The sequence below is a fragment of the Ammospiza nelsoni genome, chromosome 4 (assembly GCF_027579445.1).
Source record: "Ammospiza nelsoni isolate bAmmNel1 chromosome 4, bAmmNel1.pri, whole genome shotgun sequence".
In the NCBI taxonomy this organism is placed as follows: domain Eukaryota; kingdom Metazoa; phylum Chordata; class Aves; order Passeriformes; family Passerellidae; genus Ammospiza; species Ammospiza nelsoni.
The window spans coordinates 651,369-667,482 of NC_080636.1; the positions used below are offsets into that span (position 1 = coordinate 651,369).

General features: G+C 45.3%; 1 protein-coding gene across 2 annotated transcripts in view; it reads right to left on the reverse strand.

The window, feature by feature from the left end:
* Nucleotides 1-10,376: 10,376 nt before the first annotated feature.
* The window catches only part of UVSSA (UV stimulated scaffold protein A), a 45,149-nt gene continuing 39,411 nt past the window's right edge, over nt 10,377-16,114 (reverse strand). The window contains exons 12-13 of one of the 2 annotated variants that reach the window (XM_059470053.1): nt 15,884-16,067; nt 10,377-12,837 (exon numbers count right to left, since the gene is read on the reverse strand). In XM_059470053.1, coding sequence (XP_059326036.1) covers nt 12,744-12,837; nt 15,884-16,067 — 278 coding nt within the window. In that variant the 3' untranslated portion in view covers nt 10,377-12,743. Of the gene's footprint in view, nt 12,838-15,883; nt 16,068-16,114 lie in introns of those variants that run through there. The other variant, XR_009418285.1, reaches the window with a different exon arrangement.

Genomic DNA, 16,114 nt, shown 5'->3' on the forward strand with positions numbered 1-16,114 from the left:
GCCCGACGCTCCTTCCTCCTCCTCCTCCTCCTCCTCACTGCCGGCTGTGCCGCCGCCCCCCGAGGATCGCCGGGCCGGGCTCACCGCACGAACCCCGCACCCGAGAGTGAAACCGAGCACCGAGCGGCGGCGGCACCGGGCAAAGGGGCAGCCCCGGACCCACCGGGGGACGAAAGGAGCGGCCGGAGGCTCCCGGGAACCCTCGGCAGGCTCCCCCGCCCCTCCGGGCCTTTCTACGACCCTTTTTGTACGCGACGTGTCCGGACTGCGCTGCTGAGGGAAGGAGGAGGAGAAACCTCCCTCCCCCGTGTACATACGAGTAGATGTAAATCATCGTTACCTGTATTTTTATTTTCACCGTCCCTCGTTGCTATGTGGGTTTAATTAATTTAATAATTATTATTAATATTATTTGCCTTTGTTTTTATCCTGGTCTGGCCACTAGCGAAAGACTGGAAAAGAAGATTATGTACCCATTTGACTCTCAGGGTAAAACGGAGAACTGTCGCTCCTGTCCCTGGACACTGCAGAAGCAGAGGCGCCGCTCCCCCCGTGACCTCACGGTGACGAGGGACATTTTTTACAAACGTCACTGTCCATCGAAGGGGCAGCGAGGGCGGCTCCCGGGGCGCAGGGCGGGTTTTTTACGTTAAACATTTCTGTATATTTCTGGTTGTTACAAAATAAAAGAAAAAAATGTTTTAACTTTATAATTAATGTATAAGACGAGGGAGTAAGAGCAAGAGGTGATAAAGAGAGCACTTTGTTTGCTAAACACTTTAAATCAATCAATAAACTCTAAAGAAACGGCGCTTTCCGTGGTGGGAGTTCCTGGTTTTCGGGTGAATCTTTGAAAGAAAGTTTCCTCTGGAAAACGCCTGCCTCATGAGACGCTCGGATGGATGTCTCGCATCATCCTTTTTCTTTTCGTTTACTCTGAGAGCGTATTTCTTATACGCAAATAAACTTTATTCTTCTTGTACGAGGGAGGGGATTTCCCTTCTTAGTTTCCTTGTTTGCATTTTCTTAATTGGCTTTGCCGATTTGCGCAATATTACGGACAAAATAAATATCATATATAGGGGGAATCCGACATCTCTGCCATGCTTCCCCCGATGGGAAGTGCGATATTTTGGATTTATGTAAATTTAATAAATCGGCTCCTTCATTCAGTTTGCACAACTTTAAAAATAAAATAATCTTTCCATCGCCGTTCCTCTGATTACTCTTAAATTCGTATCAAAGTTGGTCTTTTATAATACTTTCTTTTTTACTTTCAAAAAAAAAGTCTATAATGGCTGTGGGTACCCCGGGGTGGCTCCGCCAGCCCAGCAGCTCCCAGCCGAGGAAGAGCTTTCATTTTCCACTCATTTTAGGTGTGGGGGATTTTTGTTGGATTTTTTTGTTTGTTTAGTATTTGGGGTTTTGTTTGTTTGGGGTGGTTTTTCCCTTTTTTCCCTCGGGAGCAATTCTAATACACCGACATTTTGCGGAGGGATTTTTGGGTGGCAGAGCATCCTCCTCCTCTCGGCAGTCACCGAGGGGTGCAGGGGTCTCCGTGCTTTGCTCCCCGCTCCTCTCCTTTCCCTCAGCCCGGCTCCGATCTGGGACTGTGCGGGGCCGGGAGCTCCAGAGCCGCATCCCGCTGCCTCGCACCCGCTCCAGAATGGAACCAAATGGAATCAAATGTCTGAGCCCTCCCGTGGAAACAAAATCTGCCGCGACCGCCGGTGTCAGAGACGAGGGGCTGAGGCCTCCTCTGCGGGGTTTGGCAGCCTGCGGGAGCCGCGGGGAGGATGGGGGATGCTGCAGGTAATGCGGGATGCTGCAGGTAATGCGGGATGCTGCAGGTAATGTGGGATGCTGCAGGTAATGCGGGATGGTCCAGGTAATGTGGGATGCTCCAGGTAATGTGGGATGCTGCAGGTAATGCGGGATGCTGCAGGTAATGTGGGATGGTCCAGGTAATGTGGGATGGTCCAGGTAATGCGGGATGCTGCAGGTAATGTGGGATGGTCCAGGTAATGCGGGATGGTCCAGGTAATGTGGGATGGTCCAGGTAATGTGGGATGGTCCAGGTAATGCGGGATGCTGCAGGTAATGCGGGATGGTCCCGGTAATGTGGGATCGTCCAGGAAATGTGGGATGCTCCAGGTAATGCGGGATGGTCCAGGTAATGTGGGATGGTCCAGGTAATGTGGGATGCTCCAGGTAATGTGGGATGGTCCAGGTAATGTGGGATGGTCCAGGTAATGTGGGATGCTGCAGGTAATGTGGGATGCTCCAGGTAATGCGGGATGCTGCAGGTAATGTGGGATGCTCCAGGTAATGCGGGATGCTGCAGGTAATGCGGGATGCTGCAGGTAATGTGGGATGCTGCAGGTAATGCGGGATGCTGCAGGTAATGCGGGATGCTGCAGGTAATGTGGGATGCTCCAGGTAATGCGGGATGCTCCAGGTAATGCGGGATGCTGCAGGTAATGTGGGATGCTCCAGGTAATGTGGGATGCTCCGGGTAATGCGGGATGCTCCGGGTAATGCGGGATGCTCCAGGTAATGTGGGATGGTCCAGGTAATGCGAGATGCTCCAGGTAATGTGGGATGCTCTGGATAATGTGGGATGCTCCGGGTAATGCGGGATGCTCCGGGTAATGCGGGATGCTCCAGGTAATGTGGGATGGTCCAGGTAATGCGGGATGCTCCAGGTAATGTGGGATGCTCTGGATAATGCGGGATGCTCCGGGAAATGCGGGATGCTCCAGGTAATGTGGGATGCTCCGGGAAATGCGGGATGCTCCAGGTAATGTGGGATGCTCCAGGTAATGTGGGATGCTCCGGATAATGTGGGATGCTCCGGGTAACGTGGGATGCTCCAGGTTCTCACTTCCCCACCTGCAGAAGCCTACAAGCACCAGAAGTCTCTGACCAGACTCATTTGCATTTTTGAACATAAGATCTGTTACAATGAAAGGAGTTCTGAAATAAATTTTCAGGGAAAAACATGACAAGTAGTAATGCTTGGAGTATGTAAGACCGTGTACTGCTCTGCACAGTTTTTACTGGTAGAAGAAAAGCAGCCAAACTGGGAAACAGGCACTGGGGAGACGCTCTCACACTGCACCGCTGTGCACCAGCTTTGAGTCAGTGCCACCAGCAGCCAAACTGCTGGCCCAGGTGAGGCATGACACAGCTGAATAAAGAGATAATTCAACCCCTGCCTGCAGCTCCAAGCAGTTCCCTGCCAGTGGGGAATAATTTGGCTCCAACAGGAGCTGCCCAGAGCTGCAGAGTGCAGGATTGCCCTCCTCCAGGCTGGTTAGTGTCCTGCCAGTGAAACCTGCTCATGTGAGTATTATTACTCACAGCTGCTGGGTGAAGGAGTCAGTTAGCCTGAGATTCCCAGTCATTAAATGCAATTTAACAAGGCTTCTCACATTTTATGGCAGCGCTGAAAACAGAGCCGCAGGTATCTTTCTCAGCATAGTTCAGGCAGTTATTGATAACCCTTGCCCCAGTGCCTCATCCAGAGCTGTGAGATCATAAAATTCTAGAGCAGAGCTGCACAGCCTCAACTCTAGTGTGTGCCTTCCCCAGCACGCAGCTCCTGCAGTGGTGTAGGGCACGTTTTACACTCTGCTCACAGGTACTGTCTGTGCCCAGTGGGCATTTGCAGCACCAGCACCAAAGAGCCAGCTCCAATAATGCTCCCTGGAGCAGAACTCTGCAGCTGGCTCGTGGTGCTGGATCAGAGTGTGTGGGTGTTGACAGTGAGAAGAATGATGGTGTTGACACAGGGCAGCTGCTGAGGAACAGCTCAGGTGTGAGTGCTCAGCCCCTGGTGTGCTGAAGCAAAATGCTCTCACCTGCCTGAAGCTCCCTGCTCCATCCCCTGTTCCTGCCCACTGACACTGGCTCTGCAGGAGTCAAACAGGGCTCGATGCAGCATTGCAGGCTGTCCCATCAGGTGGTCACAGAAAGCCCCCAAAGCTCCCACAGTGACCCCCAAAAGCCAATTCCCACGTGGTGCCTGTGTGGTGTCCCTGGTGCTCCTGCCCAGGGCTCTGGAGCTCATTTTCCGTGAATCATCAATGGAGCAGAGCAATGGAACACTCTGACTGAGGGGATGAGGGCTACGACACAAGCAGGAGGTGTTTGCTCTGGTCCATTCTGTCAGTCTAATTGTCGTTTTAATTACTTCATGATTCATTGATAAAATGTGAAGTGTTAGGGGATTCAGGACAGGGAGCACATCCAAGGGGACATGAGCAGAGCATTTCCAGAGGGCAGAGTCTCAGCTCTGACAGACAGCAGCACATTCAAACCCCAATTCAGTGTGGTCAAGTGATGTCTTTGGCAGGTACCAGAGACGATCTGGGGCATCAGCACATTTTTGGACTAATTCCCATGAAACCAATGCTAAATCCAAGGGTGCAAACCTATATTAGTAAGAAAAGATGCAGATATTAATTGCATCTTGCTATTGTTCACTCTGTGAATGAATGAGGTTAAAAAAAGGAAAGTGCTCCATTTTACTTCATATAACTCAGCTTATACTGAACAAGTTTCAGTTGTTCAGTAAAATGTCTTATAATCAAAACAACAGAAAGAAGCACATAAATACAGACAGATACATTCCAAACAATTGAGAGAGAATGGAAAAATATTTCAAAATATTGTCTGTCATTGATTTCACTCAGCAGTCAATGATGTTTCACAAAGTCATTGCAAACCAGTTCTGTACTATCACCTGCAAAAATTCCTTGTGTTGTTTCCACCAGAGCAGCGTGCAGTGAGTTACTTTTTTAATTCTTAGAGATTTTTGACATGTATTTCAGAGCTTCTGTTTGAGACTAAACTCAGTCATGTTACACATTTCTAGTCTTATACTACACAAATGAAATGTTAAAAATAAGCTTTGGCTGTATAAACTTAAATCCATTTTCCAAAAATACACCGTGATGTCTGCTTGCATTATGTTATATTAACAAATATTAATTCCTGTATTACATGACAAAATAATTCTGCTCAAACAGTTGAATTTAAATACTCAAAGGAAAATTATTTCACAATGCTTGGGCATTTCTGGTCTTCAGGTTGTGTCTCAAAGATAACAAAGTAAATATGGTTGTTGTAGAGCCTTTCTTAAGAGCAAATAAAAGAAAGGTTTTTTTCGGATACTGGAAGATTTTCCAGACTCTGGGAGGTAAACCAAGGCAGGGAACAGAGGGACACTGGGGATGAAGAGGACGGGCAAGTAAAAAAAGAGGATCTTAATCAGTTTGTTGCTCAAAGTGGGCTTACATAAATGGTTCACATAAACCACATTCTTCTCTATCTGGTGGGTTTTTTACTTCTTTCCCTCTTGCTCACACACTCGTGTGCCACATGCTCACATTAAAGAGACATCTCAGGTGGACAGAATGGGGGCTGTCACAGTGAACATAACCCTGGCAGGAAGAGCTTTTCTCCTTTCCTGATGCTGTCTGGCAGAGATGTGAGTTCATGATACAGAATAAGCTTTAAAAAAGGTCATCAAAGCCTTGGAAGGCTACAGCTATGTGCCCACTCAGGAGAAATCCTGCTGGTGCTGGAATTCCTATGGATGAGCCTTGTATCAATAGGATTTCCAGCCAGAAACCAGAGCACGGCCAGAACATAAAAGTCTGGACATGCAGGGTCAGGCAATATCTGCATGTGATTTACTAATTTATTCTCATTATGTGACACATGTTCAGGTAGCTAAAACGAGCCAGGCTCACCCAAAGTGATAGACTTCATTTTAGAATACATCTTATAGATTTTCTTCTCTGCAACGACACAGAAACATTTTACAGTGACAATGAGGGAGAGATGACACCAGAGCAAAGAACTGAAATATTGTCACAGTAACGTTTATGTGAGGTGATGGTTTACACTGTAAATATTCACCCCCTCAGTAAACTGCTGCTTTTTCAAGAGAAGAAAAATAATTATACTAACTTAGTACAAATAAATGAATTATAGCTATTTTTCTTTCTAATTTTTTTTTTCTCTGTAACCACACACATACACTACAAGAACTCATCCTGCTCATACAGGGACTCTGTCCTGCCTTTTCACTGTAACACAGGCAGAGTGACCAGTTTATTTCCTGTTCCTTGGTTCCCAAGGAGGGGAGGAGAAGCGCAGGAAGAGAGAATCTGAATGAGCTGCAGGTTGGGCTCCTCCAGCTCCGTGTGTTGCCCAGGAGTTCACAGCACCAAGCTGCACTCTCTGTGACCTGTTAAATGTTCTGAGAGCTGTGATTAAGGATGCTCTTTGGGACTTCAAGCACCAGCACTATGCCTTGTAGGGGTGATTTGGAGTGAAATACTGTGTTTGCCTTGAGCATGCTCTGCAGCACACCTGATCACACTCACCTCTGCTGCCTCTGCTCCAGCACTGAGGAAAATGAACTCCCCTGCACATGTGGAAGCAGCGTTTAATTTCTGCCCCAGTGAAACCGTGTGGCAGACTCTCCTGGTGGTGCTGTTAGCCTTCAGCTGCCAAAAACACTATTACAAAAATTCAAAGATATCCAAAAGCAATTTCCAAACAAGCAGGATCATATATTACATTTCCATATACCTTTTACAGTGCATGAGGATAAGAGTGGCTCCATAATGGCATTATAAATACAGCAAATGAATGGTGGATGCAATGCCAACACCTTGTCATTATGCAAATTGGAATGTGGCAGAAATGGCTATTCAACAACCCCTTTCAAACAACCACAGGTCTAATGCTGCTCATTACATCCGAACTAATTAGCACCACATTTAAAAAAAAATTAATAAGATTTTCCTTAACCCCTCAACAGAGAGGATTCCTCAGATAATGGAAAAGCATACACTTGGCACAGGTGGGTTTTTGCTCAGGGCACTGGCAGGCAGAAAAGCAAGGGGCAGCCTACCCAGAAAGGCAAATGATGAAATTTCATCACAGACATTTAGAGATGGAGAAACAGGTTGTGCTGACACGAGCCCAGCTCGGTTTGCCCAGGCTCTGGGGCAGCCTGTCTCTGGCACTAACACCCCGTGCCCTCCTCCCTGGCACAGCCTGCTGCCCAGCTCTCCCCCGAGCTGCCACCGGGGCTCTGGGCTCCCCAGACCCAGATGATAGGAAAGGCTCAGCGAGGACACGAATCCTTTTCTTTCTCCACTCAATCAGCTTTGAAGAAGAGGAGGCAAAGCATCAACTCAGAAACATGAGTAATTAAGGGATCTTTCTCCTTCCTTTCCTGCAGGGGCAGCATCCCACTCCCACACCTGGAAGAACAATTTTATCCCACAGGTCACCATCTGTCCCGCTGTCAGGCACCCTGGCTCTCATCCACATGTGCTTCCTAGGGGATGTGCTGTTTTAGGATCTTTAACATCTCTCCCAGCTGAAGGGGTGGGGAGGTGCTGCTGCATGAGGAGGGGGCAGACTGGTCTGACCTAGGCTGCTGCTTTAGGCTTTTCCCTCTTAATTCCTTCAATTTCTGTAGAGGATTTTGTAATAGGACCATCACCACATCCAGTAAGAGATGCTCTGAGGGCTCTGAATGCACCAGCAGGATCTAATTTCTCTCATTACACTCTCACCACCTTTGTAATCCTCTTGGTGTCCCCATCCCACACCTGAAGGGCCCTGCAAAAGACAGTAAACACAACGTTAGTCTATGAAAAGCCTTAGGTTGATGTTCCAGACTGTGAAAAGCAAAACTAAATCAGAACTTACAAATGTATGTTCCTACTGTGATGTGTTGCCTGAACATTTGCATACTGTTAGTCCTTCGTGAGATATGTGAGTATGTTACAGCATCAATTTACTCAAACATATCTTTCCACAGATGCTGCAACTTTGTAATTAAAAGAAAAGGGGGAATTGTGGAGGGATAGAATGTAAGAAAATATAGATAGTGCAGAAGGTAGTGTCACACCTGAGGAGTTGCAGCTGCACTAATCACCAAAGATTAGGAACAGGCCTGCCCTTAACAGGTCACAGCTGTGCCCAGTGAGGATGAGTGCTGCAGAAGAGTGGGCTAGCTGCAGTTTGCTGGCTGTGCTGTGAGGAGGTGCCCGTGAGGAATCGCCCAGAAGGTATGGGACTTTTGAAATAGGATGACAACACTTTTCCTGGCAGGTGTCAGGGGAATAAGCTGATCTGGCCCTCCCTTGCCCCAGTCTGGGACTGTAATCTGCAGAGATCTCTTCCTCTCTGTTTAGTTTCCTACATGAGGCAGTTTTAGCTTCACAGTGGTTCAATTCCAGTTCCCAAGGGGAACAGGTGATGGGAGCTCTCCCACCAGCTCCCCTGCTTTAACTTGCTGGTGGCTTGGGCTGTCCCCTGAGCCAGGACATGGAACTGTCCCCTCTGAGGCTGAGGAGGGACCTGGGCTCCACCTCCTGACCCCGTGCTCCAGCAGGAGAGCTGTTCAGTGCACCACAGCTGCCACTGCCTGTTCAGAGCCAGTGACCTTGCTGAAGGTGTGAGGCATTCCAAAAGGCGTGGATTATTTAAATGGCCAGTTCTCATCACTGAAGTATTGCTGTAGCATCCTTACCTCTTCTGGTGCACAACCTACAGAGACACTCACACCAGCTCTGAGTAAAAGCATTAAAGTACTGACAGAACTGGATGAACCCCAGGCAGCTGCAGCACAGCCAGGCACTTGCAGAATGTGGGACACCACCAGTGGCCATCAGCCTGTGCTGTGACACACCTGAACTGGCTTTGTGCTGCTCCTGACATTCAACACCTCTCGCTTCTGCCTAGAGGCTCCTTGTAACTACTAACACCCTTCTCACCCATTTCCACAGCCACTTTAAATGGAACAGGTTTCTTTTTGCTTTCCACAAAACAAAGGTGGTGTCTTCATTCTTTTTTTTCCCAGTAATGCCCACTTTGATTAACTGAAGCCTTTCCCCAATGTGGAAACTCTTCTGTGTGGCACGATCCACTGTCCATGCAGAACTGCTTACAAATCTCATTTGTATGTTTTGCTTACCAGTAAGAAAATAACTACAAATAAGTATTACAGTTTTCTAATGGAAACTTTCAGCCCTATCCAGTTGATAAAGCCAGCCTTAAGTGAGTTTAAAGAAAATGGAGTCACAAGGCATTGTGCTAAAGATGAGTAAGGGCACATCACCCTGGCCCAGAAACCTTGGATGTGCTGGAGGGTGGCTCTCATTCTTATTCTCACAAGGTCTATTCCAAGCTCATTTATGTCACTAAATGCTCTGAGTTTGAGTGCCAGACCATACATGCTGTGGTCTTTTTCCTTCCAGGCTTTTACTCCCCAGGTGTAACCATGTGCTCAGGTAAGAATAACCACAGAGATTTCTGCTTGCAGTTCTTGTTTGTCCCACTGACACAGCCCTGGTTCAGACAGGATGATTCAGATGCACCAGGATGATTTACCTGCACCAGCACAGCTCACTTCAGCTCAGAGTCCCTTCAAGAACAGAATATTCAGCCTGTATGACACCTGCTCACCTTAACAACTCTCCAAGGACCAAATCACCTCAAGGTGTGCAGGTACCTGGAAATCACACACAGCATCCCCAGTCAGCACAAGCACAATTGCACAGGTGCTGGGGTGAGTTACAAAGACAAAACCACACACAGAGATTATGAGAATTATACTTGTATTTATTCTTTTTTCCCCAGAAGCCCTGAGCACAGGAATAGAAAAGTTCCAGTACAAATGTCACAGGGACAGTAGAGCAACATTTGAACCAGTGAGCCCAGGACCTCAAATTTGTAAACTGACACACAAAAAGTGTGATGTATCAAAAAAGCAGATTCATCTATTTTGAATTTTTGAACATAAAAGGATTTCTATTTGGTGGAGGTATACTGGATCTTTCGGGAGAGATGTCTTCTTAAATTTCTTCTTCCAGCACAGCTACAGATAAACTCAGGAAAAGGAGAAAGTTCCCCCAAAATCTCTGAATTATGTTTGACCAGGTTTAACAAGACAACATCCAAGACCTGCTGCATGTATACCTGCTGAGTGGCTCTTGTAGAGAAATAATTGGATAAAAAGTGTCAGTAATTAACAAGGGCTAAGGGAAGGGTTTGTCCCACACTGGACCATGGGAACACAACACAAAGAAGTGCTACAGGGGATGTGCCATCTACACGTTTTCCTATGAAGGGTCAATGGTTCATCTTGCCTCAAGGCAATAAATGAAGAAAAAGATGCAGAGGAAAAACACCAGAAGAGCTTTAAAAGAAGTCAGCACTGGCCATCAACCTGTCCCAAAGTCCAGGCACCTCTGTCTGAGTTGGCCATTTCTGAGCCACCTGCCAGGGAACTTCAACTTTGAAAATTCTCCTTCTGCACAAATGAGGCACTCCAGGAAGACTTTTTTTTTTTTTTTTAAGCATGCTTTTAATATACAGAGAAAGCACACATATCAGGTTTAACTGCCAGATTGGACAACTGGGTCCAGAAAGGAAGTTTTAATTGCTAATTCTAGAACTGATGTGACTGAGTAGCATCATTAGAACCACAGCATGGTTTGGGTTAGGAGGGGTTAGGAGGGACCTCAAAGATCACCTATTTCCAGCCCTTCTGCCAGAGGCAGGGACACCTTCCATCAGACCAGGCTGCTCACAGTGGAACATAACTGACTGACCACACTTTTCTTTTTTCCCCCTCAGATTTCTGCCATTTCCATTCCCTGTCTTGGTCTTTGGAATCTTTATTTAAGGCCCACAATGGGAACTCCATGGGGTCAAGTGCATCTACTGTTTGCTTTGTAGTGCTGACATTTCATGGCCCCAGCAAAGGAGGGCTAAGAGTCACTGCACAATATAAATTCCCTATTCTTCTTACAGGGGGAAAGCATGTTTTATAATTAACACCTTCAGCCTTTGCAGGCTCAAGAATCTGTGGAATACTGGCACAATGACCTTGGTGGCTGTTTGAAGGTTAATCACCAAATGTCAGTGAAGTCTGGACTGTCTGGGAATCCCAGCAGCCAATGATTACCATCACATTCTAACGTGTGAGGTGGTGGAGCTGCTGGCTTTGTGTGTTTTCTACTTTGTGGGTGCTTTCTATTTTGTGTGTGTGACTTTGTCCTCAGTAAGAAATCAAGTAAGTTCAGCAGTTGATTCAACTGACTTGGTGATGAACTTGATTTGTCCTTATCCACATTTTCACCTGAAATCTTTACTACCACATTAGCAAGACTGACACTAGAAGTGGCTTAACTTTCCAGTGCAGTCAGTAGATGTTACTTGAAATTCTGCCTCTTTATTGTATTAGTTTCAGTATTTCAGAAGTATATCAACCTGTGTTGAAGAACAAAATATGTCTTCCAAATTACAGAGCTCTTGCAAGAAAAATTATCAAAAGTCAGCATTAATTGTTTTCTATGCAATACTTGTGCAAATCAGAAAGCATTTGGCAGAACTGTAAATCAGCTTTTGTCTGAGGTGGTCAGAAGCTACACTGAGTTGTTAAAATTTTCCCAATTTTTAATTCTTAGTCTCCTTACACATGAGGAAACACCTCCAACAGGTGAGTAACTAAGTCTGTGCTATAGAGAATCTATTCTACTCTGTAATGAGCACTTTATTAGAGACTTTTGCAGGTCACTTGAAATTGATTTTCAAACACAACCCTCCTGATTCTCTGGATTTTCTTTACCCAGAAATCTGTATGCAATGTTCCAAGAGCACAACTGGTCACTGCTTTATCCTCTCTCCTTAAGCTTACTGTAGCCAGCAAACAAGTCTGGCAGATTTGTTTAAGTACCCAGCCAAGAACTACAACCCACAGTGGATCCAGCTGCACATTACCTCTCTGGAGTTAGAAGATTCCAGATGCTTGTGTTTATATCTAGGGCCTTAGACTCTGGGGCTTTACCTGATGTAATTTTATCTGTTCCAAGCCAGGCAGTTCACTTGTGCCACTTGAGTGATTCTCTTAAACTTCCTATTTTCACCTCATTCTGGAGCTTTTTTGGCTGCAGTTCAACTGGAGCAACTCGGTACCTGTACAGACCTTCCCAAAGTGCTGCCAGGAGCAGCTCTGACAGACGCTGGGATGCCACCTTGGGAAGAAGCAGGCCAGGATGGTCTTTGCCACCGCAGCTTTCCCATCTGTGCCACAGCTACCAAGACTGACTTAGCCCTGGAATTCAGTTTGCAGAAATCAAACTCTGCTCCATTTATCATCTGAAGGCATGAGTTAATTTGGATTTTTTTTACTGTGCACCAAGGTGTTTGTAGAGGTGCTGCAGGAGCTGCTGGGCTGCTTGTGTGGCTCAGTTTGTACAGAAGGCTGAGAAAATGCTCTGTGCATTGCCAACCCTGGCGGCAATCAAATTGTTTTAAAGTATCTTTTTCCCCGAAGGCCTGAAAGTGGAAAATTAAACACACGTACTGTCAAAGGAAGTATAAATTACATGAGTCCCTTAGGAAGGAAAAGAACCAAGCCCCAAAACACGAACAGTTTACCCAAATTATGTACAAGTCATAAAATGTTCTATTTCATGCATATTTCAAATAATTATCAACTTTTTAAATGCATTCAATTCCACACCACCACATCTTTTCCAAAATTAATATTCATTAGCAAATAAGTTAAACTTGGAAACAATTTAAAAATGACACCTGTAAAAACGTGCCTAGCACAGTATTGTAGTGACAATACAAATATCTTTGATTAAGGGTTTTGCATTGCACTCTTGTAATAAAGAAGGGCAGAGGTGATTAGGAATTTAATTCAGCGCATAGTTGAACTGGTTGGCAAACTTCTCGTGCTTCCTTTGGTCCACCCGGTTCATGGCTTTCATGACCCGTTTCATGGCCCCTCTGAAAGAGAAACAGAACAACAATAACAGTTCTGTTGAGTCTACTCAGTCTCAGAGAACATTTATGAATGTTGGGGAATTTGATTAATCACTATCAGGCTGCTGAGCGTGGCATTGATGTGGCTGAACCAATTTGTCTTGTTAACTGAATTAGTTGCAGCAATATAAATAGTTTAATTCAGCAATGATTTTATTAACAGGAGTAAACAAATTCAAATCTTTCAGTTTATGGCTGTGTACTCCACCCTCCCAGGATTATTTCTTAGAGCCACATGGAGCAAGTTTGATTTTCAAAAGCACCTAAGTACTCCCAAGGAAAAAAAACCTGAAAGTATCTAACAGGATCTTAAAAAATTAATACTCAGAAACCCTTATGAAATCAAGCCCACAATACAGAATGTTTTTGTGAGGGAAGGGTTGGCTGTTCAGTTCATGTGAACTTCCAGAGGTTACTAGAACTCTGTTTCATCAGATGTGGGCTGAGTTAGACTCTTGCTCACACCAGCAGCATCCCCATTCCTGAGCAGCAGCTTTTAATCCACAAGAACTCTAGTTTAGAAGACACAGAGATTATTGTGTATCTCTCCAGGACGGGCTTCTGCTGCAGAAGAATTTAGCACAGGCAGGACAGTATGGCCAACACCTCACTCATAAATCATGTGCAAATGGGATTTCTGCTGCCTTGGGATGGGCAAGACCTGAGCCCTCTGCATCTCCTGCTGCGCCTGAAGAAGGCCCTGGAATATTCTTCAGGTTCAAAAAGGAAGTGAGGGAATGAACTTCAGAGCTGTTAAGCTTTCTGGTGCTCCCAAATCCAGTGAGGGCCTGTCTGTCTCCCTGTTGCTGCTCCATTGCTTCCTCCCAGTAAAATGTGCCCAGAGATTTCTCTAGGGAGGGGCTGCAATGCTTCTGAGCTGGGTCATTCAGACACCTCCTCTTTTTTCCTCTCCACAAACTTTTGAGTGAAGATCACACAGCTAGGATTTTGAGGGTGAGGAAAATGATGAACAGGAGTAGGAGATTGTCATAAAAGGCAGAGAGAGAGCAGGCCCCTACATCCTCCAGCTGGTCAGGCAGAGGAATGGGCTCACAAGTCCAGAAGAGCAAGAAGCAGCAGGAGCAGTCAGGAAAATGTTCTGCTGTGAACATCTGCCCATCAGAAACTTAAAGCAGCTGCTGTGCAGAGCTGAGGGCACTGTGCCTCAGGAATTTTGTTCCTCACTGGATTCTAAAGTTCAGTTTTTATTGGTTACTTCAGATGCCTCTGGAACAGCAGCTCAGCCATCTGAGGCAGATGTTTGCAGGTGTTCTCAGCTGTCAGCCCCCAGCACATCTCCAGGTACACATGGCTGATGGGTGAGGTAGAGCAGCTGCAGGCTTGGTTTGAGGGGCTGTGCCATTCAAAAGCAGGGCACTGACTGATGTCTCCTTTGATTTCTACAAATTTGGCAAGTTCCATCACACAAGCAGATGGTTTCAAGGCCTGTGCTCTTAAGACTCTGCATCGTCACAGTCTGTATTTATCACTTCTGAGGATGTTCCCAGCAGTGCAGGAAAATGAAGCTGATATGCACCTGGGCAGTGTTCCTCAGGATCAGCCCTTACACACTATTCCAGCTCTGCTTCCAGGGTTATCTCCAATAAACAGGCTGACTTCTGGTTTGGGAACTGTTCTCTCTAATGGCTTCATTTCCAAAGCCATTTTGAAACATCTAAAAGAGGTTTCTCCTTAATAACGCTCTAAATGGTGGGATTAAAGATTTTCTCAGCAGCAAGTGCAATGAAAACCAACATTCTGAAAACACACCCTGGAAAAGGTATACTTTTAACAAAAGTCTGCCAATAAAGTTACCAGAGTAAGGAAAATGTGGTCATGGTTTTGCACTTCAAATATTACCTAATTGGTAGGAGAAAAGTGAGCCTTTAGCAGTGCAGAGTGGCCTTGCCACTTTCATGTCATGTAGGTTTTACATTAGCACCAGTGGATTGTGTGATACTGTAAATGAAATGAGATCCCACTTTGATGATCTGTGTGCAATTTCACTTAGCTTTATAGGCAGACTAGAGCCTGGGTTTATCACCTATACATTTCAAGTAATTTGGGGTTGTTACAAGGAGCCAAGGTTATCATCTTGTTTAGTGCTGCAAAGCATGAAACCTATTAAAAACTTGACAGGTTTGATTCCCTATGCCTGGCACCAACACACACCCAAAATCATTAGCACAAACCACAGTAAACCATGATATGAAATTCTAATCACTAGAACTGTATGTCTCTGACTTCTAACTAAGACCAGGTAACTTAAGAAATTCACATAAAATGTGCTATTTCCATAACCAAAAATAATGTGGATTTGGCTTTGTTATTATAATCAGTACATGAGAGAAGGGAAAACTCAGTTTAAACAAATATTGTGTCCTGGATGGTGTTCAACTCATCCAGTATGCTTAGAGAATAACCCACCATTAATGATTTTATAATAATGATTTTTCTTTTTTGATTTGACAACTTTACTTTCCTTTAGACTACTTCATTTCTGACATGTGAAACTCTTTAAATAGCTGCAGCTGCTTCCCATTTGCTGAAGACCAGAGCATGCTCAGGCAAATTTATGTTGTAGCCACATCTAAGCAAGAACAGGCATCAAAAATAGTGTTAATAATGGACAGATGGAGCTACTGTATGTTTTAAAGCACATTTGGGAGTGGCTGGCAGGCTCCCACAGCCACCTGAGATGCTGTGCCTGACTAATAAATAATCATCCAGAGAAGCCAATCCAGCAATTGAAGTTTTTAAGAAATTGAGACAGGATGAAAAAAGCCTTTCATAGGGAAATTTTGCACATTAGTTAAAAATCACTCTCGAAGAAATAACTTTGTTTGTCAGTACCTGCTATTTTTTACCCTCCAGACATATGGAAGACATTCTTGCTTGCAGTTAGCCAAAGAATGTGTTTAGTAAGTGCATGTTAATGTAGAAACAGAAAGTACTGCTGAATCAAACTGAAACAGGAACTAACAAGCTTTAAAGAATAGAAGTATCTTACTTATTGAAGACTTTCTTCTCAAGCCGGGAACGAGACGTGTTAGCCTGCTGCTTCAGGTCTGTCAGATTTGGATATTTTTGCTTCTTCCCTTTCTTTTTCTGTCCTTTTCCATTACTTTTAGAGGAACCAAGATCCAGTCCGGTAGCAGCTTCAATTTCTCTCATGAATTCTGGGTCTCTCCACTCTGCTCAAAAGACAAAACGTGAACTCTGAAACCCCAAACCCAGGGGG